This window comes from Falco naumanni, chromosome 4 (genome assembly GCF_017639655.2).
Source record: "Falco naumanni isolate bFalNau1 chromosome 4, bFalNau1.pat, whole genome shotgun sequence".
NCBI lineage: Eukaryota > Metazoa > Chordata > Aves > Falconiformes > Falconidae > Falco > Falco naumanni.
In genome coordinates this window covers 36,045,929-36,069,387 of record NC_054057.1, presented here as the reverse complement: position 1 = coordinate 36,069,387, position 23,459 = coordinate 36,045,929, and the positions used below count along the sequence as shown (strand labels likewise).

The following is a 23,459-nucleotide window of genomic DNA, read 5'->3' as shown; positions in this document are numbered from 1 at the left end:
GGCAGCTTATAAGTAAGGACTGGCTACACCCCCTGCGTCCCCCCGAAGACATGCTGCGGGAGAGACGACCCCCTTCGCTCAGGGGTGGGCAGGAGGCGGTGCGGCTCCCCCGCCAGCGCGGAGGCTCGCTGCGGCTCGCCGGTGCCTGAGCGGGACCCGCCCGCTCGGCGACTCGCTCCGAGGCGCCGGGGGAGGGAAGGGGAGCGAGCACCGCGTCCCGCGGCGCCCCCCTCGCCCTTCCGCGCCGGAGAGCGGGCCCCGTTCCGAGGAGGGGCTGCCTTACGCCTTCGCCGTTACCTCTGCCCGGGACTCCCTTCAGCGAGCAGAGGGGGCCCGGGAGGGGGCCGGCTGCCTGCCTTGGAGGCGCCCCTGGGCGGGGGGGCGGGCTGGCTGCGGCCGCCGCTTGGCTCGGCCGGCGGGAACACGTCAGCTCCCCTCAGCCGCCGCGGGCCAGAGGCCGGCATGGGCGACCCCAAGTGACTGCAGCCCCCGACCCCAGTCCCTGGGGCAGGGCGCCCCAGCAGGACAGATGGGGTCCCGCTGCCCGCCGCGAGGGGCGGCCTGTCCGTGCCGGCCCTTCAGGGGCACGGCGCAGGCAGCTCCGCGCACCCCCCTCGGCCTCCCTGAGCGCCGTGGGGCGGCCGGCGCCCCCCCGAGAAGGTGCAAACCGGCTGCTTGACAGACGTGGCAAGCGACCCCGCCAGCTGTCCCCTCAGCTGGGTGCGCGGGTGGCCGGCGGGAAGGGCAGCTGCCGCGAGCGCCCACCCTCCCTCCTGCGCCGGCGAGCCGCCGTGGGGCTCCGTTTAACGGGCCGGCAGGCGGGGAGTGCTCGGGACGGCCGGCTGCGGGGCACCCCAGGCTCCCCCCTCACACAAGCACACTGCCCGAGCGGAGCCGGGAGCAGAAACTGGCGGCTGCCGGCCCGCGCCCTGGCCGGAGAGACACCTCCCTGGGGAGAGCAAACCGCCGGCACGCACCCACGCCGGCTGGCTTGGGGGGGTAAAGGGGGCAATGCGAGGGGCGAGGTACGGGAGTGACAGGCTGCCCGCACCCCGTGCTGGAGGGGCCGGGCGACCCGGGACCTCTAGTGAGGGGGAGCGTCGCATTTTGCCTTCGGTTGCGGTGGGACGGCAGGGACGGCTTAAGCAGAGGATCCAGCCTCCTCCCGGCTCCCCTGGCCGCTTCCCCGCCGCAATGCGAGCGGCGCGGGAGGCTCCGCAGGCCCTGGACAGCTCCTGCTTTGAAAGCCGTCGGAGCGCCCTCCCGGCCGCTGCCAGCCGCTCCCCGGCGGGGCTCCCGGCCGCGCAGCGCAGGGAAGCGGAGCGAGGGGTGGGGGACGTCTGACAAAAAAAAAAATAAAAAAAAATCGGACGACGAGTCAGATTTTCCTTCCGAAAGCCTCAAAGTGTCCACGTCCTCAAAGCATGGAACCAATTTAACGTCGCCGCCTCCCTCGCTCCCCCCGCCGCCCCCTCCCCCTCCGACCCCGCGCCCCCTCCGCCCCACGGCCGAGGCTGCCGCGGCGGCCGGAGACAGCGGGCACGTGACGGCCTGGGAGCCGCGCGGGCCCCGCGGCCGGCGCGCGCCCATTGGCTGCGCCACCGCCGGTGACTCGCGGGCCCGGGACCCTCCTGCGGTATAAATAGGGCGGACCGGGACTTGATTAATTTAGCATCCCGGGCAGCAGGTTTCTGCTAAGGTTGGAGTTACTCCGCAAGACTGTATGCCTGCGTCCCATAGGTAATAGCTAACCACCGACCAGGGACTCTGCACCACAAGGAGTCTGCATGTCTTGCAACTAGACATGCTCAGCTTTGTGGATACACGGATTTTGTTGCTGCTTGCAGTAACTTCATACCTAGCAACAGGCCAACGTAAGTGATTTTAGCTTGTTTGTGGCATGGGTGGTGTCAGGGGGTGGCTGTCCGACTCGCTGCGCTCTATCCAGGCGTTTTCCCCACGGACGGTCGTCTGCCGGGAGCTGCAGCTTCCCAAGCTATAGAGACCATCTCGCAAAACTGCCACCTCCGTCTCCGATCAGAATCTGGCTTCTTTTTTTTTCCCCCTTCAGAAATAGAAAAGGATGGCAAAAGGCCAACGAGACACACCCCCCCCCCCCCCCAAAAAAAAAAAAAAAAAAAAAAGAAAGAAAGAAAAAGGAAAAAGACGGGCTCGTATCCAAAGGAGAATGCAAAGCCCTGATTCAAGCGCAGATGCTTAAAGGCTAGGAGGAGACTGTCTACGGCGAGCGGGAGAATCCAGGCTGCACCGAGACCGTACTTCTGGGAGACTTGAGGCGCGCTTCCCGCAGCGGGGAGCCGGGGGAGGTGCGGGAGCGGCGGCTCACCGCTTCCCTGCGGGGGGGGGCGACCGGGCAGCCCGGTGCGGGGCCCTCCGCTCCGCCGCGCACAGCGGCGCCCCCTGGAGGCGGAGCGGTACCGCTACGGCGCCCCCCGAGCCTGCCCGGCGGGCAAAGCTGTTCGCGGCGCCCCGCACAGTGAGCCCGCCCCCCGGGGGGTCTCCGGGGGGAGCCCGTGCGAGGCAGGAGGAGGGAGGCAGGGAGGGACTATTGCTTAGCTCCAGTGCAGAAAGGGGATGGGGCTCCACGGGGGTGCGGCGCGGCTCCCGCCACTCGCTGGGAAGAGGGTTTAGTGTCCCCGTCGCGGGCGGAGAAGCGCGGGCCCCCCGCGGCGGGAGGGAAAGGCGCCCCACGCACTGCGCTGCGGGAGAAGCGGAGCCTTCCCTCCGCCTCCCTGCTGGGCGGCATCCCGGGGAGGGCCCCCCGGCCGTGCCTCTGCGGGACCGGCTCTGCCCTGGGGTTTGGCCGCGTTCCGAGGCGGCGGAGGGCGGCAGCAGCCGTGCGCTGCGGTGTCCCCGGGACGCTGCTGTGTCCCCCGCGCCCCCCCCCCCCCCCCCCCCGCCTGCGCGGCGCGCTGGGGCAGCCGGCGGTGGCGGTGGGCGGCACTGTGGCCGTGGCCTTGCCGCAGGTAGGGGGTGTGGTGGCCAGTGTCCCCGTCACCTGGGGGCGGTAACGGTAACGGCTTTCATGCCGTGTGGCGTTCCGGCGCAGGCAGGCGGTGCCGTACCGGGGTGTTCAGTGTTCGGCACTTCAGTACCGCTCCCTTTTGGCTGGGCTGGCTGAGCCGGCTGCGTTCGGTGTGACCACGCACTGCCGAGGTGACACTTCGTGGAAAAAGCACCCAACAACCTGTTAGTTAGTAATAATGTGTAATTGCTGGCATTAGAGTGTGATGGGAGACGTTTTCACCATGGTAAGTTTCAGCCAAGATAGGTTTTTTTAATTGCTTGAAACTCAAAAAACAGATTTTTGAAAATTAGTATCCCCAGCTAATTAACGAGAGCACACTTAGTAGTAAGTAACACGCAGAGAGAACGAACGTTATTTGCTATTTGGTGTTAATAGCTTCAGACGGTTCTCTGTTAGGTACTATGACATTGTACAGGAAATTGTGGAAATAGGCAAGTTTGGGTAGGACCCTTCTGCATAAAAAATCTTCACATGTGTCAGCCTGTCTGGGTTTATTCAACTGTTGTGTGCACACATATGTGAGAGCACATACATGCATTTTTCCATGGAGATATGTTTAAGCATATTTAGAGCAGGCTTATAGAAGGTACCTGCCTTTTTACTGTATCAACTCTGTTGTTTTAATTTCATTAGCAAGCCTTTGGAATTTGAAATACATAGCAATCTCACCTGTGAGTCTTCACAGTTTAAGATAATCAGCTTAAAAGTAAGAAATTACATTCAGAAAATGTTTTTTTTGGGGGTTAAGAAAATAAACAAAATTGCATTTTGATTTAAAAGCATTGAAATGTAGAACTTGTAAAATAACTGAATCCATACTCTAATTATTTCTTTTTTTTTTTTCTTTCCCTTTTTTTTCCAGATGTAAGTGAGGTCAGTATAATGATTTTTTTTTTTTTCCTAATACATAACACGCAACTTCAATTAACAGGCTAGACTTCTTTTTTGTGGCGGTATTATTTACTACTGTTGATTTCCAAGATGGTCATGGAAAGATACCGACTAAATCCTGAAGGGACTGTCTGGAAAGGTACCCACCCCAATTTCTCAAGTGGGACGGCCTTTTTAAGAGAGAGACTGCCTTCATAGGTGTAAAGACTATGAGGAGAAAGTAACGGAGCAGTGGTGTTTGGATGTTATACCTGCCAGTTTGGATTGGAGATGACTCTGCTTTAAAGCCAGTCTTATGGTCTAAATTTCATTGCACAGAAGGATTATGAAAGAACTCAGGTGTGACATTTTTATGCCAGTTTTATAGGCTGTAATAGGTATAAAATTCAGAGTGTTCCACAGAATGCTCTAATGTAGTTAAATGTATCTTTGCTTATATAATAAACTCCTAGCATTCATAGTAATTTAAAACCATACACCATACTTAAACATATTGTACTGAGAAAAATTATAGTTATGTAAGAATGTGAGTCTAAGTTTGTACATTATTTTAGTTGGAAATATTGGGAGAAATTATATCTTTTTAAATTCTCTTCTTTATTTTTTCCAGGCACCTGCAGGGCGGAAGGTAAGCGGTTTTATTTCTTTTGTGTGGTAATGGAGATGATATCAGATAATCTTAGGCAGATTAATATTTTGTTGGAAATTGGATGAAAGGAAAACAGACTACATCCATTATTTCCAGTGTTCCCTGAGAATAGCAGTAGCACTGCGATGAGTAGGAAGTAAAAATGGGGGAACAGTGGGTGCAGCATCTTAACATCATGGTAAATTCAGATATTGGATTTAAGCTGCTTTACCCAAGAGCAGAACTAACCCTTCCAAGAACTAAACTGCGTTAAAGCATTCTTGTTCAACCAAGAGTTCCTTTGGAAAGATTTACATGAGTTGAACAGTATAGCAATATCCATACAGGTCTAAAGGCTAAATAGATTCTATTTTGTTTCTAAGAGTCACTACTGCTAAATTAGACCCAGTTATTCAGTAGAGACTAGAATCAACTTTGCAAATACTTCTGTGGACTGCGTAGTGATATTTTAACTGACGTAGTAATGACAGTGACTGATCTGTTTCCAGTAGCTTATTGCAAAAAAAAAATATGCTGTCTATGGAAAATAGCTATCGGACCTGTATGTGCAGTCTTCTCTCCCTTTTTCATGTACACTAATTATTTTTAATGTATATGTTTCCTTGCATCATCCTGGAAAATTTCCATGGTACCTCATTAAGTTTTATTTTCTTCTGGCAGGGCCCTAGAGGAGACAAAGGGCCACAGGGAGAAAGGGTAAGGAATTAGACTGACGTTCATTTGTTTGAGATCTTTGAACAGCTGTTGGAAGACCAGCAGGAAAAAAATAAATTTAAGCATTGATGTGAGATTAAATGAATGTACCTGAAGCTTGCATGCACAATCCCTTTAAAAAGAAACCAAGCTATCTGTGTACCAAATTCTGCTCCAGCGATACCTTGCCAACCTAATTATAGCCATTGTGCCTGAGCAGATGCGGCTGAGTTCAGACAACAGCCTGGCATTCCAAGTGATTGTTTGAAAAACTTTTTTTTAACTGCTCGCAGTGGAAATAGTGCATGAAAATGCAGAAGGGAAAGTTGACACATGAAGATGTAGTCTGTGAACAGTATGGTGTATGGGTAGGCTCTCTACATTAAACCTGAATAGGCAAAGCTAGCTTTGAGGGTCATTCATTATCTGTGCCCCCGAAGATGGCTTGAAAAAGCTCTCTTCTTGACAGCTAGGCATTTGTCATCTACCTTCAATTAGTAAAAGCAGATATTGTACTGTTAAAGGCTGCTGTAAAAGTAACTATCAATAAGGACATCTGAATAATTTAATTGTAATGTTAATTCATATTGCTGATACCTGCTTTTCTGATTTGCTTTTGCATCGCTGCTTTTTGTAAAGTGGTATTCTGAAATTCACATCCTTATCTGGGCAGCGTGTAGCTATCATGTATCTTCCTTGTATCTTCTGAAAATGAAAATGCCGTAGTACTGATAGGTAGCTCTTGAAGATCTGTTAGATCGTAGTATGCTGAGAAATGTAAAGGGAACTATTAGGAAGAGTGTAACAGTGTGGTTAACTGGGTATTTGCTTTAGGCTACCACTAACTAAATTTGTTTGATGAAGTGAGAGACATGCTTTGTCCTGAAGGCAGCAAGCCTAATCCTTCACCTTTGGAAATCCGTAATACTTTTATTATGGATTTCATCTAGCACTAAACTGGGTCCAAAATGCAGTTCAAATGAAATACCTCACCTCAGTTGCCACATGGCAAAACTTGTCCAGCTTTGTGCGTTGAGGGTGAAAGAATATAAGCACTAATGTTACTGGACTGAACACATGTAATTTCAAGTTGTTGTAAAAGAAGTTCTGGTGGTGGTAGCTGAGTGACGGTACCAAAAATCTGTAGAAGAGCACTGCTTTATTGTCATTGAATTTGCAATTATGCCAGCAAATAGTCTAGACTAATTAAAAACTGGCCTTTGACTTACTCTGAATCTACGTTAGTTCATACCAGCAGGGCTGACCTCTACCAGTCCTCAGCTGGTCAAACTTTAGGCTTTCACTAACAGAATCTGACAGGCCGTGTGGGTCCACATGGGTCACTTGGGGTTCACGGGTGCAAAATTTGGTCGCTTGAAATGAAACTTCCCAATTTGGAGATTACGCTTTGGTAGCATAGATCCAATATTGCTTTCATAGATCTTCTCAAATAGAAAAGTACAGTAAATATCTGATACAAGGTGTGGCAAGGCAATGTAAATTCAGGCTATGCTCATTTTCTAAAGTTAGCAATTCATTGAAACTGCATATATAGCACTGCTGTAGCGTGTGCTGGGTTCTTAATGAATTTAACACTTCAGAGATTTCTTTAGCCACTTCCAATGTTCACTTTATAATCCCCTTTTTGACTCTAGGGTCCACCAGGTCCACCAGGCAGAGATGGTGAAGATGGTCTACCAGGTCCTCCAGGCCCTCCTGGTCCTCCAGGTCTTGGCGGAGTAAGGCATCCTCACTTTATATTACTGAAAATGATAATCTGTGCTTTGTGACTAAGACTAAATGCATACCTACTCAAAAACACTGATGTGGCATTATAGAGTAGAGGAAACATTCTCTTGTGATCTGCAAAAAATTGATGATCTCAGTTCCATTGAAACTATCCTTGGGATATGTGTTTTCTGTGGCAAATTTGGATTCCGTATTCAACAGGGATTTATGCACAGGAGCAAATCAACCCTGTTAATTACCATTAAATTATACAGCCATAATGTATATGGATTAGTAATCAACTAAATGAAACCTGTGTTGTTATGCAGATGGGGAAAAGAAACAGCACTTTGTGGTTGGGCTCAAGAGACAGCAACTGTATTGGAATAAACTGAAGAAGGCTATCCTTAAGCTAAAAGTCCATACTTTAAAAAGTCCTTTAGAATTTTAGAATATCTTCCTTTAGAATTTTTCGTTTCTATCTGTGTTCATGCAGCAGAACATAAGTAGACTGTGTCGCATACACACTTTCTGCAGAAGTGTTCATCATGTGTTCTCTGCAGAATTCTGGCTTTAACTCTTTGCTTGACATTAGCTTGCACAGGGAGCCTGAAGACAGAAACCGTGTTGTATTGATCAACTTCAGCAAATCCTCCTGCATGGAAGAATACTCTTTTGCCTTCAATATGAATGGCAATAATTAATTTTCTTATTAGCGAGCTCCAAACTGCTTTCATTCATTTCTATTATTTTAATGTGCTAATAAAACAAAATAAGCAAGAAAAGGATTTTTGATTGTGTTGTATAGAATTTTTTTCCATTTTAGTGAAGAGGGAAAATATACTCAACAAAACTAGATGTATATTTGCCTACAAAACTTATATTGATAAAAGATAAAAAATCCAATGCAGTGTTTGAGGCTGTATGCTCCTCAGATCTTTTTGAAGGTGAAGGGCCCACCTCATCAGATAGTCAGGGCTGGTACATTAATTTTACTTAAGCAATGCAGTGAAAAAACATGCATAACTTCCCTCATTGGAAATTAGAACAATTTGAGGGTTTTCAGAAAGTTTTCCATTTTAAATGAACACTGAGTTGACATTCTTAAGTTTCAGTTCACACTGCTGCTATGTCTCTATTACCTTTACAGCATAGCTGTTTGAGGCCATTGTGTGAAAGGGCCTTGCTAGTAAAACCAAGTCTTTCTGGAAACAAGGGAATGGAAATGTATAGGGCCATGTTTACTGAGTTCTACATATGCTGCCTTAACATACCGTATCACAAGTCAGAGGACAGATGTAGAATGGTAATTATCAATGCTTTCTAAAATAATGTTTTTAGTATTTTAATTTCCAACTTTTTATCACCTACAGAACTTCGCTGCTCAATATGATCCATCTAAAGCAGCTGATTTTGGCCCAGGACCTATGGTAGGTATATAATTTAGCACTTGATAACTTGCATAGATAATGTGTTTAGTATTTTCCTTTGAGTCTAATCCAGCTGTATTAATGCAAAGTATAGTGTTAAAATTAAGTGTTCTGATCATATTTTGAGTCAGACTATTAAACTGATCTTTTGATGTAGGACAACGTGAAGTGTTTGGAACACAGTCTTAGGACTTGAGATGTGGTCTTGGGACTGACTATATATTTAATTTGGATATAGCACTGCTGGGTCCTGTGCTTGAATTCTGTTTTCCATAGTTTTATGAATCAAAGAATCTCATCATCTGATGTCAGATAACACATGTACTTTGATGTAGTATTACTTTACCCATATTGAGACAGAAGATTGTGTTTCAGGAATAAGATCAATTATAAAGCTGCTTTCTAAAGCAGACATAGGTCTAGAAAGTAACTCAGTATCTCAGCTCCAGTTGGTGACCATTTTTCTCCCATGGCTGTATAACCCTTTTGATATCCTTAGAATGCACAGGTTTGGTAGGAAATTGGCCACCACACTTGGTTCTCAACAACTGAATGTTAGTATTTGCTACTGCAAGGCTATTCTGAGGAGGAATCTTTATCAGTTACTGTATACTATGTCCAAATGGACATTTAAACAGTCTATTGCTTCTCCACATTAATTTCTAACCCTTCCTGATGTTAGCAGATATTTTCAGTGTACATAGATAGCACAATATGAAAATTAGGAGTATCTTCAGTCAAGTTCTGCCCTCTGTCTGACAAGAAATCATAAAATGGAGAGGGGGATTGATGTGGGGTGTCACAACTTCTGTGTTTCAATTTTTGACTCACTTGGAGTTTATCTGACAGCAGCAGCAGTAGAATCTGCCAACTGTGAGGAATTTTTAAGTTTCATAAAGAAAATGTGAGACATTGGAAAGATACAAAAGGAGGGAAGAACAATTCTGGAATATAATTTGTGAAGAGATTCACAGGGCTTATGCAGCACATATGATTCAGACTGTCCAGAAACATTTTTTCCTAGAATTACTGCATATTTTTATAGCCATGAGGTTGCTCTAGCTTCCATAAGTAAATGCCTGTATTTAACACACATTTATTTCCCTTAATAAAAAGTATTCAGTCTTATGGGAAAGCTACAGAAGCCATTGAAAAGTTGGCATATGATTTTAATCTTGTAAAGAGAAAATCTAAAAGAGTTCCCAAGGAAGTTTTAAAACCAATTAAAACTATAATGATTTCTATTGAAACATCTCATAAAACATTCATTTAGACAATAGAAGCCTAAATTAAATTTCAGTTCAAGGTTGTTTGCTTGCTTAGTAAAACTTAAGACAGCTGTTAAGAAAGTGCAGTAATCTGTGGAAATTTCCTTCTTAAAAGTGATTTTTGACCCTTTTTTTCCAAGATGTGTGTAAATTCTAAATTCACTCAAGGAGAGTATGTTAATGACCTAATTTGAAGGTGAAATGAAGAGAATTTAATCAAAAACAAAACCCAATGAAATATTCAAATAGAAGTTGATCATTATTAGAAATAGATGTATATACAATCTGTGCAATAGCTGTTTGATTTCTTTCCAAAATTATGTGTGAACCTCCCAGTTCATGGCAATACTGCCATTTATATACCTTTATTTTCCCTTTTACCGTTTTAATGATCTTTTCCTCCAACATTTCTTCTGGAAAATCATGATAAAATTGACAGGCCCAAAAATACCACCTTTCTTAATGTGATGTTATGGCCCTTGTCTTTAAACTCTGGAAGTTCACACACAGGAAGGGAGAGGGTACATAGAAGAACGAACCAGTGCACTTGCTAACAAGCCAGAATAGATTAAGAAGCCTAATCACAAAGTTCCCAGTCATAATGGTACATTCCTAATCATCTCACTGAGTTCTGTGCTGGTTCATTGCCATTAGAAGATCAGTTTGCACTTGGACAGCCTGTGCAAATTTGTGCAGATCTCCTAACTTCCTCCTACTGCATTTGGACATTGCACACTGGAAACTGTAATACTTACCAATATTTTAGGAATGCCAGGAACTGCTGTTACAGACAACTTTATATAATGGTATTTTTCTTGAAAGATATTGTACTTTTTCTCCCCTAGGGTTTAATGGGACCCAGAGGACCACCTGGAGCATCTGGACCCCCTGTAAGTACAGTCTCACCTCTCCTAGTGACTAATTAACATTGACATACCTGTAAAATTACAAAATACCTTGTTCAAACACTAACAAAATCTCCCTCGTCTTCTAGGGACCTCCTGGTTTTCAAGGTGTTCCTGGTGAACCTGGTGAACCTGGTCAAACAGTAAGTACAGGTTTCACATCCAGACACTGTTACCATTAGAAATAGGACCCAAAGTAGGCTTGTCATGCTTCACCTATTTCTCCTACCCGTATGCACATCCCTGAATGTTTAATTGGATATTCCTGCTTGATCCTGTTACAGAAACAGCTGAACGCTCAGATTCAGACTCCTTCAGATTGAAATCATAAAGTGCAAAGTCAATTAGGCTCCAGCTGTTCCCCAATTCAAGTCAGAAACCAGTGAAAAGACTTATCTGGGAAATGATGCTTTAAGTAATCCTTAATCTATTTTCAACAGGGTCCCCAGGGTCCTCGTGGTCCCCCTGGTCCTCCAGGAAAGGCTGGTGAAGACGTAAGTGATTATTAAATGCTTCTCATCTCTTAAGGCTGCAATTCAACTCTAATATTAAGTTATTATTAAGCTAAGTGTTCTATCGGTTGTAATTTTTACGTTTTTCTATAATGCTGAATATAATATATATATAAATATATATAAATATAATATAAATAAACCCCTAAAATAATTATTTTACTATACAAGAGTTGCTGTGTTGGAAATGTACAGAAAGATGGATAACTTCAAAACTTCTCCAAATACATTATATAGCTTCCTGAATACAGGGAGAAGAAAATACAAAAGCTAACAAACTCTCTGTATTTATTGAAAAATAGAAACTTTGCCAATGTCTTTTCTTTTTTTGAATGGTTTATCTTGTTATTTTATAAAATTACCTTTCCTTCTTAGTGCATTTTTACTGCGTTTTTTAGGGTCACCCTGGCAAACCTGGAAGACCTGGTGAGAGGGGTGTTGCTGGCCCTCAGGTATGTAGTGATCTACTGTATATAATACAAAACAGTTCTCTTATCAATGAAACCTAACAACATTTCTGAATTGCGACACATTAGCAGTCTATTACTAGCCCCTATGTGGATTAATCCAATTTCAGTTTTGCCCTTCAGAGTTATCATATAGTTATGTTTATTGTGTCCACTCTGTCCTGCTCCCCCTTGCAGTAAACCTACTGTAATTATTAACAGAAGTGACATAGTGGGGAGATACACAGGAGCAGGTGAGCAGGCACCTTGGCACAGAAAGCTAAAATGGCTGTGCTATCCCATGTTAATGCATGAAATTTCTGAGATTCAGAACTGGAAGATCAGGTTGATTACATTTAGTCTTTGAACAGGTCTGGTCCTGGGAGGTTAGGGAATGGACTGTGTTCATCACTTGAATTCACGGCCCAAATCTACTCATTAATTTTATTGAAAGACTTACTCTTTTTCATTCTTTTTAACTACAGTATATAATACGAGAAACAATCATTCATGCACTGTGTGTTTTTAGGGTGCTCGTGGTTTCCCTGGAACCCCTGGTCTGCCTGGCTTTAAGGGAATTAGGGTGAGTATATACATGCTTTTTCCCTAAATAGTTAAGACTGTCAACACTTCAGCATACTGGAAACCCCTGGAAATCCCCTCAAAGTTAGGAGTACTTGAACTCCTTTGAAGTTTTTAATATCTCCTGATCTGAAAGACATTTTGTAAAAGAAGTATTTTTAATTTTAAGATTATATTAGGAAATAATTTTGTATGGAAAGAAGGATTTACCTTACAAGACTAAGAGTTTGTGTATAGCCATTGTGGGAACATATATATATAAATATTTGTTTTCATACTCAATATAGGGGCACAATGGTCTGGATGGTCAAAAGGGACAACCCGGTACTCCTGGCAACAAGGTAAAGATGAAATCTGAAAATGTGGGATGCATTTGTAGCTCTTTCTAGCAAAGTTCTCTCATTATTCTACCGTGTGAGACATGCTATAGTGTAAGGCTTTCTGCTAAAAATTTGCATGGGTGCAGTACTCTTCTGACTTAAGGCTATTTGATCTTCACAGTCTTTTTCCTTTTTACCTTCAGATTAGTGCACTTTTGAACACTATCCTTAAAAAATGTTTTAAAATACGGTCTAGAAACATCTCAAGCAAACTCTTCCTGTCTTAGTTTCTTCTCCCATTCCACCTCAGTGCCTAACAGGAGTGTTCTTAAAATTACACTACTGCAATATATGGTTGTAGGAAATTTTAATGCTGCTGGCTTATTCACAGGAGATTTGTATTCAAGAACTTTTACTATAATAATGAAAAGCTCAAATACTAATTCTCCCTCTTGCTTGTTTCTAAGAGCTTAGCATTATTTCCTTACAGAGTTACTAGTTGTAACACTGCATTCTCCATTATCACTGCAAGTTGTTAACCTTCAGAAAAAGTTTGGGAAAAAGATAGCAACCGCTCAGTCTGTCCAGTCATTGGCAATTAGGAGCAGACAAAGCAATTAAGTAAAGGAAAGAACAATTATTGGTAAGAGTGCTAATCTGACTGAAAAACACAAGCATAATAATCTAAGGTTACTCATGATATAACTGTGCTGAAAGCAGTGATGAAGGCAAACATCTGTGCTGTTTGCAGCACCTGAGACTAGGTACATTCAGGCACATTCAGCATACAAGTGCTCTAGGACAAATCCTGTCACTATAAACCAGCCTAGACCAACTATAGGCTTGCTGAGAACACTTAATACCTAAGGGAGAGGAGTCATGTTTTAATGGCTGTCACTCGTATCAGTCTTATTGGTCTTAAATTAACAATACCTGAGGCAGATCTTTATTTCCAGCCATTTGTCAGAAACTTGTGTTACCTTAACCTGAGGCAAAAGAAAGCATCATTCTGCTTCTGCTCGAACTGAAAAACAGCTGCTGATTGATCTGAATTGGGAGCTGACAATTTAGGCCCTATCTCTTAAGTGTGTGCTACAAAGTAAATATCAGAATAAAGAAAGAGAGTCAAGAAATCTGAGATGGGTAAGTGAAGCTACCTGCTCTGGCCCTCCTCTTCTAAGAGGATTCCAACTGGCTGTGTTCCAGTATATACAGGGACAGTCACAGTCTCTACACCCTCAGGACCTGATGTGCTGTTACTGTGGTGCACGTGCTACAGAAGACAAAAGACAGTAGGATCCAGCAGTTTTGCTACCTGTCCAAAGCATCCTCTCAGTAACTAAAGCTTGCAAACTTTATTTTTCATAGGGAGAACCTGGCGCCCCTGGTGAAAATGGTACCCCAGGACAACCTGTAAGTATTTGCTGCTGCTGTGAAGAATGATAATCTGATAGATATGGTTCAGCCAGTGGTTTGGTCAATTTGTGTCATCAGTAACGCTCAAGATAGCTAGATACTCTAATGTAATAGTATGTGAATATTTGCCTGGCTGCAACACACTTCCTATGGGGACTTAGTAGAAGAAAAAAAAACCCTGCGTGTCTTTGTTCAGTGAATAGATATAAACAATTTAATTTTTCTTTCAGGGTGCTCGTGGTCTCCCTGGTGAGAGAGGAAGAGTGGGTGCCCCTGGACCAGCTGTAAGTAGCTTCCCATCTATCTGTCACCATGACCAGCCACTTACTGTGGCTTTCTCTGACCTTCACATTTCTTTTCAAACTCTTATTTATCGTGTTCTCTCCTCACAGGGTGCTCGTGGAAGTGATGGCAGTGCTGGCCCCACTGGACCTGCTGTAAGTTTCAGTCTTGATCTTTGACAATGTGGTTCAGTTAGGCTTTGTGTCCCTCTTTCTGTTTATAGAGGATTTCTTGGGTTTCCAAGAAGTTAATTGTGTAGACATTTTTAAAACAGTTCTTTGTTGCTTATCATACCATCAAAAAAAAAGAATTAACAAAACATAAACCCTTTGTAGACAATATCCTGAGAGTCTCAGGATTTGTATTAAACACATCTGTATCAAAGGAACCAAATATTCTCTCATTTGCACTGGTTAGTTCATAGGAAAACACCCAGTGAACAGAATTCTCATTTCCAGCAGCGTAACAGAACAGTTCCCATACCAAAACAAAAGAGACTTTACACTTTTTAACAGATACATACCATGCACACATTGCAGATTACTATAATTATATACATCCTGAAACTGTTATATGCACTCCAGGACACAGCTTTGCACCTGCAACATTGTCCTGTCTGACTGAGAGGCTAACCTTTTTCATTCACCACTGATACCTGAGTTACGTGATCTAGCATGAAAGGCCAATAAAGATCCAACTGTCCTGATCAGGCTGGTAAACAACAACTGCTCTAATAAGTGCTAATCCAGTGCAGATCTGTCAGTTTAAAAGGAGTTAAGCGTTGCTATAGCATACCACTGACTTCAATAAACCCCATTTATTTCAGTGAAATAAATGTGTGTACAAGGGTATAGTTTTGAAGCTGTAAAAAAATCAGCCATAGCCCAGAATAGTTTTTCCTTTCTGCCTTCAGAATTTGAGTCAGTGGTGAAGTCATACTTGGGTTTGTTAAATTTGTTAGGTTTGATTTTAATACTCCTTGTCACTTCAAACATCTGTCATACTTCAACAGAGTAGAACATTAGCATAGGTGTGAATTTCACTTCAGCTCTTCCATATGGGATATTTAAAAATATATGTGATTTGGCATTTAAATTGCAGGTAAATAAAGACCTTATAGCTGAGATCTGATGTCATACTTCATAATAGAACCAAAACATTTTAACTATCCTAAAGGAAACTGACTTCTGTAACAAAAATATTCTGGAGCTGGAGATTGCGAAGGTGTTACTCTGAATGGTCAGCAGCAGGGAGTTGCATTGAGTCTGAGTGTCTATGCCAGGCTAAAATTATTTTAGACATACTTAGGTTATGATGCTGCAAGCATTCTGCATAGCACTTACTAATGTACTTTTTTAAAACTAAACCAGAAATAAATACTTTATTCTCCTTGCCACTGAGAATTTAAAGCATAAAAAGAGTCACTGCAATGGAAATTCTGAAGTTTATATTTTCATACATATCTCAAAGGACATTTGGTCTTTTTTTTCTTAGCTTATGCAAAACCAGTGAGAATTCCAGGTACCCAGTTTATAACAATAGGTGGTTGCAGGTATCTTACTAACCTTCTTCCCATGTGTAAAGGACAAATGCTATCATTAACACAGGATTTTTGTGTGTGGTAGTAGTTCAGAAGGACTACTGGTGTGAAAGCATATGCAGTTACACCTGCACAGTAAATGTGTCGGAAATAGCCACCCAAGACTTGCATTTGCAGGATGTAGTGCTCCCCTTCATTCATTGTGGGACTGTACAGCAAGACATCTTGCTTTGCAGATCCCTGCCTCTGCCCATCCTCTGTTTATTCTTTCTCAGGTGTTTGACCTCAAGGCAAGGTTTTACCAGTTGTTGCTGGTAAATTCACAATTTTGTAGCTGCTCTGCAAATGTTTTTCAGCATTGACCTTGCTTTTAACTATTTGTAGTGAACCAGCTCTGTCAGTTTGGAGTTGCAAAAGGCAACCAATATTATGAGATAATAATGTGCAGCAGCATCTAAGTAAATGTGCATTATTTTTTTTAATCTGTTCTTTTCAGTAAGCAAGATGTTTGTGTCATGACTGAATACCTTTAGACATCTGCTTCCCTTTCATTTCCTAGGGCCCTATTGGTGCTGCTGGTCCTCCAGGCTTCCCAGGTGCTCCTGGTGCTAAGGTACGAACATCTGTTTCTACTGGTACATTTGACAGTGAAAATGAAATATAGTAACTAGTATTGCTAAGCAGCAAAAAAACACCCTCTCTGAAATGGAAGTGCTTTCTTACCAGTTACAGATAGGATGAAGATTAATGCCTACAGTATTTGGAAAACATCATATATGAATGCTAAATTAAAATACAGCAGTTATTTCACAGCTGAAGATTGATGTTAGTTAGGTTCAGGAAGACACATAACTTTTTTTTTTTTACTGCTTCCTATGTGTTACAGTGGTATACACTTTCAAAGAGTGACATGAATCATGGTAAATAAGCAAAGTAGCAGGTTATATCACTACAGAAGTAGTAGAGGACCAAGAAGCTGCAGTTGAGTATCAGGCTCCTTCCAACCTATGTTCTTGAAACTACAATGGAGAAATGGTAACTTTTCAGGTTTAGGGCAGTACCATTTTGCTCTTTCAGACTATAACTTAGATGATTCAGTTTATTGCTCAGATCTTAGCATTTTTACCTGGTCTTACCTTGATCCACCTTTAGAAGAAAATAGAGCATTGCTTGCTAGCCCTCTTAATATTAACTGCAGGGAGGATGAGAAAAAATTGATATCCCATTCTGGTTAGTCTTATCAAAAGGCAAGACATTTGGAAACCATGAAGTCTTCTCTGATGCAGATGAGAATGTTACAGCATGTAATGTCACAAGAAGACTGCCTGTGTATCCAGGGTGAACTCTGAGTACTTAGAGAATTGCTGAAGTTGTTATTATATTTTTTGTAGTAGTCTTAGTGAATACAAGTTTCTGAGAGTAAAACCAAGAACCTTATTCCTGTCATTTACTTCGCTGTGAACACTATCCTACAGCACTCTGTTCAGGCATCATTTTGCATCAGTGCAAATGTCATCTTAAGTTGCAAGATAATAGTCAGTTAGGACTCATACAGTGAGGCATCTCAGGCCAATGCTGGAGGCACATGGCTGCAGATAAGACGGGAGTCGTAATTCTGATTTTTCTTGATCAACGTTCTGTGTAATCCTCAGCGGTAATGTAGCTTCTTAGATATACTAAGCATCTGTTGCACCCGTGCTAGCCATCAGCTTCAATGGAGCCTTGCTAGACGTGATTTTTTTCAGTGCCTTTAAAATCCAATAAAACTCTCAGCTCCTTGATCTTTTGGCCTCTGAAGTGGGAATATATATCTATCTCAGATTGTCTTAATGTCAGGCTAATAGAGGATTGCTCTGCTATTGCCCTAATGCTGTGTACACTGATAGAGGGATTTGTCTTTCTCTCAAACAGGGTGAAATTGGACCTGCTGGTAATGTTGGTCCCAGTGGTCCTGCTGGTCCAAGAGGAGAGATTGGACTTCCCGGTTCTAGTGGTCCTGTTGGCCCTCCAGTGAGTAACTTGCCAGACTTTATCTGTTGTCAGATGAGTGAATGTGAGACTGAATTAACCAGTATTGTTCTCTTTAACAGGGCAATCCTGGTGCCAATGGTCTTCCAGGGGCTAAAGGTGCAGCTGTAAGTACAGCCATACTCACACTTGTTTGCTCTAAAAATACCAATGCAATTAATGCAACGGAGAAGATAATGGGCTCATAATACCTTTTTTCCCCCTCTGTTGGGCAGGGTCTTCCTGGTGTTGCTGGTGCTCCTGGTCTGCCCGGTCCCCGTGGTATTCCTGGTCCTCCTGGCCCTGCTGGTCCTAGTGGTGCTAGAGGTCTTGTTGTAAGTGTCCCTTTATATTGCATGTATTCATTTGAAAATTGGACACAGTGTGCACAGTTGTAAAAGGTTTCCTCTGGATACGTTTTTGTATTTAATGCAGCCACTTTTTCTTGCTCCACTATATTTTAACATTGTAGTTAATTTCTGTGTCTCACTGCTTGCTTCAGATGCTGAGACTGAAGAGGTTTACTTTGCGCTCCCTTTGAGTGCAAGGACTGTTAAGCTCTGTCCATGTTGATAGTGTGGAGAGATGTGGCAGCAGTCTCACGATCTGGCCATCAGTGTGTATCCTCAGTAGAGGAACCAACCCTGAATGTGTCGTAGTTCAATTACTGTCATTCCTAAGCATCTTTAATAAGCATCTTTGTTTTCATGCCTGTTAAGTCAAAAATACAGTTATGTTAATTGACCATTTATTGCAACAGAGGCAGGCATGGCATTGCATGATTAAAAAGTTTTTTTATTCATGAAAAAGTTGTCCAGGTAGAAGAGAGACTTTTTTTAAAATGATGCTTAATTCTATGGTGTCTTTTTGTTTTGGACTCTAGGGTGAACCAGGCCCAGCTGGTGCCAAGGGAGAAAGTGGTAACAAGGGTGAGCCTGTAAGTATGGCAACATGTGAAGGTTTCTTCAATGAAAAAGTCTGGTAGCATCTGCAACGCAGTATCTTATTTCTTCGTTTTCTCTGTTTTCCTGAAATAGGGTGCTGCTGGACCCGCTGGCCCTCCTGGTCCTAGTGGTGAGGAAGGCAAGAGAGGCAGCACTGGTGAACCTGGCTCTGCTGGTCCCCCGGGCCCTGCTGGTCTAAGAGTAGGTTTTCTTTTCATGTTCCAGAAGTAGAAGCAAAAAGGAAAGAGGAAATAAAGCTACAGTCACAAAGGCAAATTAAGTAATTATGAGTAATTAAATTTACATTAATTCTGCTAAGCAAAGATCATTTGCAGTTCTGAGCCTTTTGATTAGTTGGAACCACACCTACATTTGCTTTGTATTAATGCTGTTTACTATCTTATCCCTGAAGTAATTACAGGTTGCTTTGATTTATCCATTGTGTAATACTTAGTGAATTATCTTTGATTACTCTTAAAGCTTTGTGATGGGATTTAACTGCTTAAAACAGATAATTGGCTCACACATAATGTGAGGCAAAAGGTTTTAATTCAGTGTCTTCAAGGGTGCCTAGTACCCTTTTCACTGGGCGAGGAAACCACTCTAAACTTCAGGAGACATGTGGCTTCATGCAGGAAAATAATTCACAGGAAAATAATAGGGAAAATAGAAGTGCTTCCACTAGATTTTTTTGGTAGAGGTAAAGATTCAGTATTGCACCTTGGGTAGGGTGTACAGAGTCATAGAGAAACCAGTAACTCTCTACAGAGAAGTGAAGGTGAAACTGTGTGGACCAGGCTGTGGGATCCTAGCTGCTGGCTAGAGCCCACTATTAGATTTCAGTGAACACTGAAAATGCTCTGATACAAGCAGAGTGGAACTTAAAGAAATCTAAAGGAAATGAGAGAGATTTCTTTCACAACGTGTATTTGCACAGAGGTGTGTGTAGAGCTGCACTTACCTCGAATTCAGCAAGCCTGCTTGGAAGGCTGAAATTTAGCAAGCACTATACACCTTACAGGAACAGATTTATTTCTTTCCTTTTCTTGATTTATGTTGTGGTCACTTGCAGGGTGTGCCTGGATCTCGTGGTCTCCCTGGAGCTGATGGCAGAGCTGGTGTCATGGTAAGACTTTTGTCTGGGTCACTATTTCTAAAACATCTTTTATATAAGGATGTGTGATGCTTTTTTTAAATACATTGTTTACATTTTAATTTAAATATTTAAATTAAAATATATTTTATTTTTAAATATTTTAAATAAACTTACTTATTTATTTTGGTAGGGACCTGCTGGTAACCGTGGTCCTAGTGGTCCTGTTGGTGCTAAAGGTCCTAGTGGTGATGGTGGCCGTCCTGGTGAGCCTGGTCTTATGGGTCCAAGAGTAAGTTTGAACTCTGTGGTGTAAGTTTGAACTGTGCAAAAAGAAAATTACTTAAAATTTAGGGACAAAATTACTCAGAAATCCAACTGCAAAAATTCAGCCTGTGCTAACCACAATTAGGGTACTTCCACCATTCTGTTGAAAAAACATCCATGAGGAAATGATTAAGAAGCATCAAAATGTTTATTGAAATCAGTTTCTTTGTATGTGGTAGCATTTGATTGCCTTGTCATGGAGCAGTTCCCTCTTGTACTGGGTGCTGCCTTGACTTCTGAAAGAGGGTTCCACTTGCAAAAATTTATAGAATGTGATCATTAACGTCACAGTTGAAATGTGTGTGTCCCCTTTAACTAAAAGAAAAGCAAACCCTACTAAAATGATGTGAGATGGCTGATCCCAGTTATTTCAATTTTATTTTGCAAAGTATTTCACTGAGAACAGCCATCCACTTTTAGTGGTACTGGCTGCAGCCAGCTTATGTCCGTGTCATTGTCGTTTATCCTCTTTAATCTACATTTTCTCTTCCTACCCCACCCCATGAAGTGAAAGTTTTCAATGCACATGTGAACTGTTAAGCATCTGCAACCATTTGAGCACCTTCTCTGCTAAAACAGAGCTAAATGAGTTTATCTGATTGGAACAGGTACTTACCTATACTGATTTTCAACTGGCATGGGAGCATGCACCACCAAATTGAACTTTAGTGTGTTTTAGATGTAAACTTGATAGGACATACAGTCCTGTTTCCACAGTGTGTGTTGATAATTTGGCATCTCTGTGTGTGTATGCGCATATGTAGAAAAAACATTTTGGTTAACTCTTGGGTGACTCGGTTTCCTTCCAAAAACATGAATCCTTTCCTTTCTCAGGGTCTCCCAGGTCAGCCTGGAAGCCCAGGCCCTGCTGGCAAGGAAGGTCCTGTTGTAAGTACCTTGCTTTTCATTCTGTTTCCCCATTGCACGTGAAACATAGACATAAAATGAGATTTTAAAAAGGAGAGATCTCTGTACCGAGCTCTATCACAACTCAGTGTAAAACCAGCAAAATTTTACTACCATGTTACTCAGAAGATCAATGAGAAACTTCCCACTCATTTCTGTGGGTCTCAGATCAGGTCTGTGTTCTCAAAGGGGAAGAATAAATACACTTGTACAAAATGAGAAAAATGGAGGAATGCATGAGCACGCAATGTATAAACAACGTTTAAGAGTTAAATGGCATTTTCTTCCTCTCAGTACACACTTCTCCTAAAACTGAACTCTAGTTATAAATTACCCCAGCCATCTAATAGTATGATTTCTTTTTCTAGGGTTTCCCTGGAGCAGATGGTAGGGTTGGGCCAATCGGTCCAGCTGGTAATAGAGGTGAGCCTGGCAACATTGGATTCCCTGGACCAAAAGGTCCCACTGTAAGTACACTACAGGAACTTTCTATTACTATGAAGATACTTTGAGACTAATCTGTAGGTACCCAACTAACTAACAATCAAACACATTTCCCTGTATTCTCCAGTACTGCTTATTGGATGTCATCCACTTACTTCCAAGAGTTCAGTTTTAAATAATTTCCAGTTATATAAAGTATGATTAAACATATGCAAAACAATTTAATTAGTTTAGGAATATTTGGACATTGAAGTGATTATGATAATATATGTTTGTATTATAATTTCTGCATGTTCATTTTAGCATTTCTGTATGTACAGTTCAGTAAAAGTTCTGTCAAGGATGGCTACCAAGCAAGCCTAAGTTTTATTTCCATAGTATTGTTATTTATGGAGCATATTCCAAAGCTCATTCAATTTAGAAGAAGAGCTACCAGTGATCAGTGGGGCTCTTGACTTGTCACACAGAGGCCAGAAATAACGATAATCATCTCCTGAATTTGTGGCATGGCTATACATACACATGCAGATACATATATATATAGTGTATTGCATAGGCTGCTATGCAGAGTGTCATGAATTATAATCTCAAAAAATAAAGGAATAGAATTCTGAAAAGAAGAACATCTCTTTTTGAGCTATTATTGCAAAGTGGTTCAACAGGGCAGATGGAGCTTGTGGGTGTTTTAATCAGGATTAAAGAAATATTACAATAAATCTTCTGGCAAGGAGACTATCAGTCTCTGTTCAGTAGTTTAAACTGAATCTATTCTGAAGTCTTGGTTAACTTTTGTATCTTTTTCTTTCAACTTCAGGGTGAACCTGGCAAACCTGGTGAAAAAGGCAATGTTGGTCTTGCTGGCCCACGGGTATGTGGATATGTTTTCTTTATCAGCCTCCAGAAAGAAAAATGTAGATTTTCAAAACCTCTGTAATAAGATAGCATGAATCTTGTGCAAGCGTGAATAGATGAAGAAATAGAAAAGCACTTGGGAGTGCATTCATCTAGCCTCATGTCAGTGGTGACAATTGCTTAAGGAATAAATTAAAACTACCCTTCTTGAGTATTAATTGGGTAATCAATTATGGGTTATTAGCTTCCTATGAAGAGGAAAAAATAGCACTCCTCATGAAAATTTTTGAGGACAGTGTATAGTTTCTAATTTATGCTGTAAATTTCCAGCTTCTTATTGATAGTTGAAACTTACTAATTCTTCCATTTAAGGGACCAAGTAATTGGTCTGTTATGGGAAAAATGCTATCCACAAGGTTCCTGTAATCTGTATTTCCAAAAGAAATTCCCTTAAAGATGAACGTGCTGCAATAACTAAAACAATCACCAGGATTTAAAATTGTAAATGTATTTAGTACCCTTTGTCAGTGAAGCTCCTACGAGTAGTTAATTTCAAAATACATAGCTGGAGACCTTTGTTTTGGCACAGAATCACTTTAGAGACCTGTTGTTCATAACAAATCAAAACTTTGATAGCAGATTTCTACTTGAACACATTTAGGGTGCTCCTGGTCCAGAGGGAAACAACGGTGCTCAAGGTCCTCCTGGAGTCACTGTAAGTAACAGCTTCCATACAAATCCAATTTGTGACTTTTCATTAATGGGATTTCCCTTTTTAAAATCCATTTTCCTTTATTTCTTCTTCCAAGTTAATCACCTGTTTTTCATTCCATCTAGGGTAACCAAGGTGGAAAGGGTGAACAAGGTCCTGCTGGCCCTCCTGGCTTCCAGGTAAGTAACTACGTGATCTGCTCGATTTTATCTATGGTTTACAAAAGCAGGAAGTGCTTCTGCCCTAACGTTATTTGTATTCTTGTTTCTTTACCCTTAGGGTCTGCCAGGTCCCTCGGGTCCAGCTGGTGAAGCTGGTAAACCAGGCGAAAGGGTGAGTGACAGATACAGTACTCCACAAGTAGGGGCAGGCATTGCATAAGCATTATGTTTACAATTGCACATGTGGTGACAAAACAAAGCAATCTGTGCTATATGCAAATTTTAATAGTTCCTTTTGTTAA

General features: G+C 42.4%; 1 protein-coding gene across 1 annotated transcript in view; it reads left to right on the top strand.

Annotated features, from left to right (window-relative positions):
* Positions 1–1,624: 1,624 nt before the first annotated feature.
* Positions 1,625–23,459, top strand: part of COL1A2 (collagen type I alpha 2 chain) — a 40,333-nt gene continuing 18,498 nt past the window's right edge. Inside the window, exons 1-29 of the mRNA XM_040591801.1 lie at positions 1,625–1,874; positions 3,912–3,922; positions 4,551–4,568; positions 5,250–5,285; positions 6,938–7,021; positions 8,384–8,440; positions 10,554–10,598; positions 10,703–10,756; positions 11,054–11,107; positions 11,524–11,577; positions 12,101–12,154; positions 12,441–12,494; positions 13,842–13,886; positions 14,120–14,173; positions 14,282–14,326; positions 16,271–16,324; positions 17,623–17,721; positions 17,802–17,846; positions 17,955–18,053; positions 18,602–18,655; positions 18,756–18,863; positions 19,735–19,788; positions 19,949–20,047; positions 20,917–20,970; positions 21,357–21,455; positions 22,247–22,300; positions 22,946–22,999; positions 23,122–23,175; positions 23,276–23,329. Coding sequence (XP_040447735.1) covers positions 1,805–1,874; positions 3,912–3,922; positions 4,551–4,568; positions 5,250–5,285; positions 6,938–7,021; positions 8,384–8,440; positions 10,554–10,598; positions 10,703–10,756; positions 11,054–11,107; positions 11,524–11,577; positions 12,101–12,154; positions 12,441–12,494; positions 13,842–13,886; positions 14,120–14,173; positions 14,282–14,326; positions 16,271–16,324; positions 17,623–17,721; positions 17,802–17,846; positions 17,955–18,053; positions 18,602–18,655; positions 18,756–18,863; positions 19,735–19,788; positions 19,949–20,047; positions 20,917–20,970; positions 21,357–21,455; positions 22,247–22,300; positions 22,946–22,999; positions 23,122–23,175; positions 23,276–23,329 — 1,716 coding nt within the window. The 5' untranslated portion in view covers positions 1,625–1,804. The remainder of the gene's footprint in view (positions 1,875–3,911; positions 3,923–4,550; positions 4,569–5,249; positions 5,286–6,937; positions 7,022–8,383; positions 8,441–10,553; positions 10,599–10,702; positions 10,757–11,053; positions 11,108–11,523; positions 11,578–12,100; positions 12,155–12,440; positions 12,495–13,841; positions 13,887–14,119; positions 14,174–14,281; positions 14,327–16,270; positions 16,325–17,622; positions 17,722–17,801; positions 17,847–17,954; positions 18,054–18,601; positions 18,656–18,755; positions 18,864–19,734; positions 19,789–19,948; positions 20,048–20,916; positions 20,971–21,356; positions 21,456–22,246; positions 22,301–22,945; positions 23,000–23,121; positions 23,176–23,275; positions 23,330–23,459) is intronic.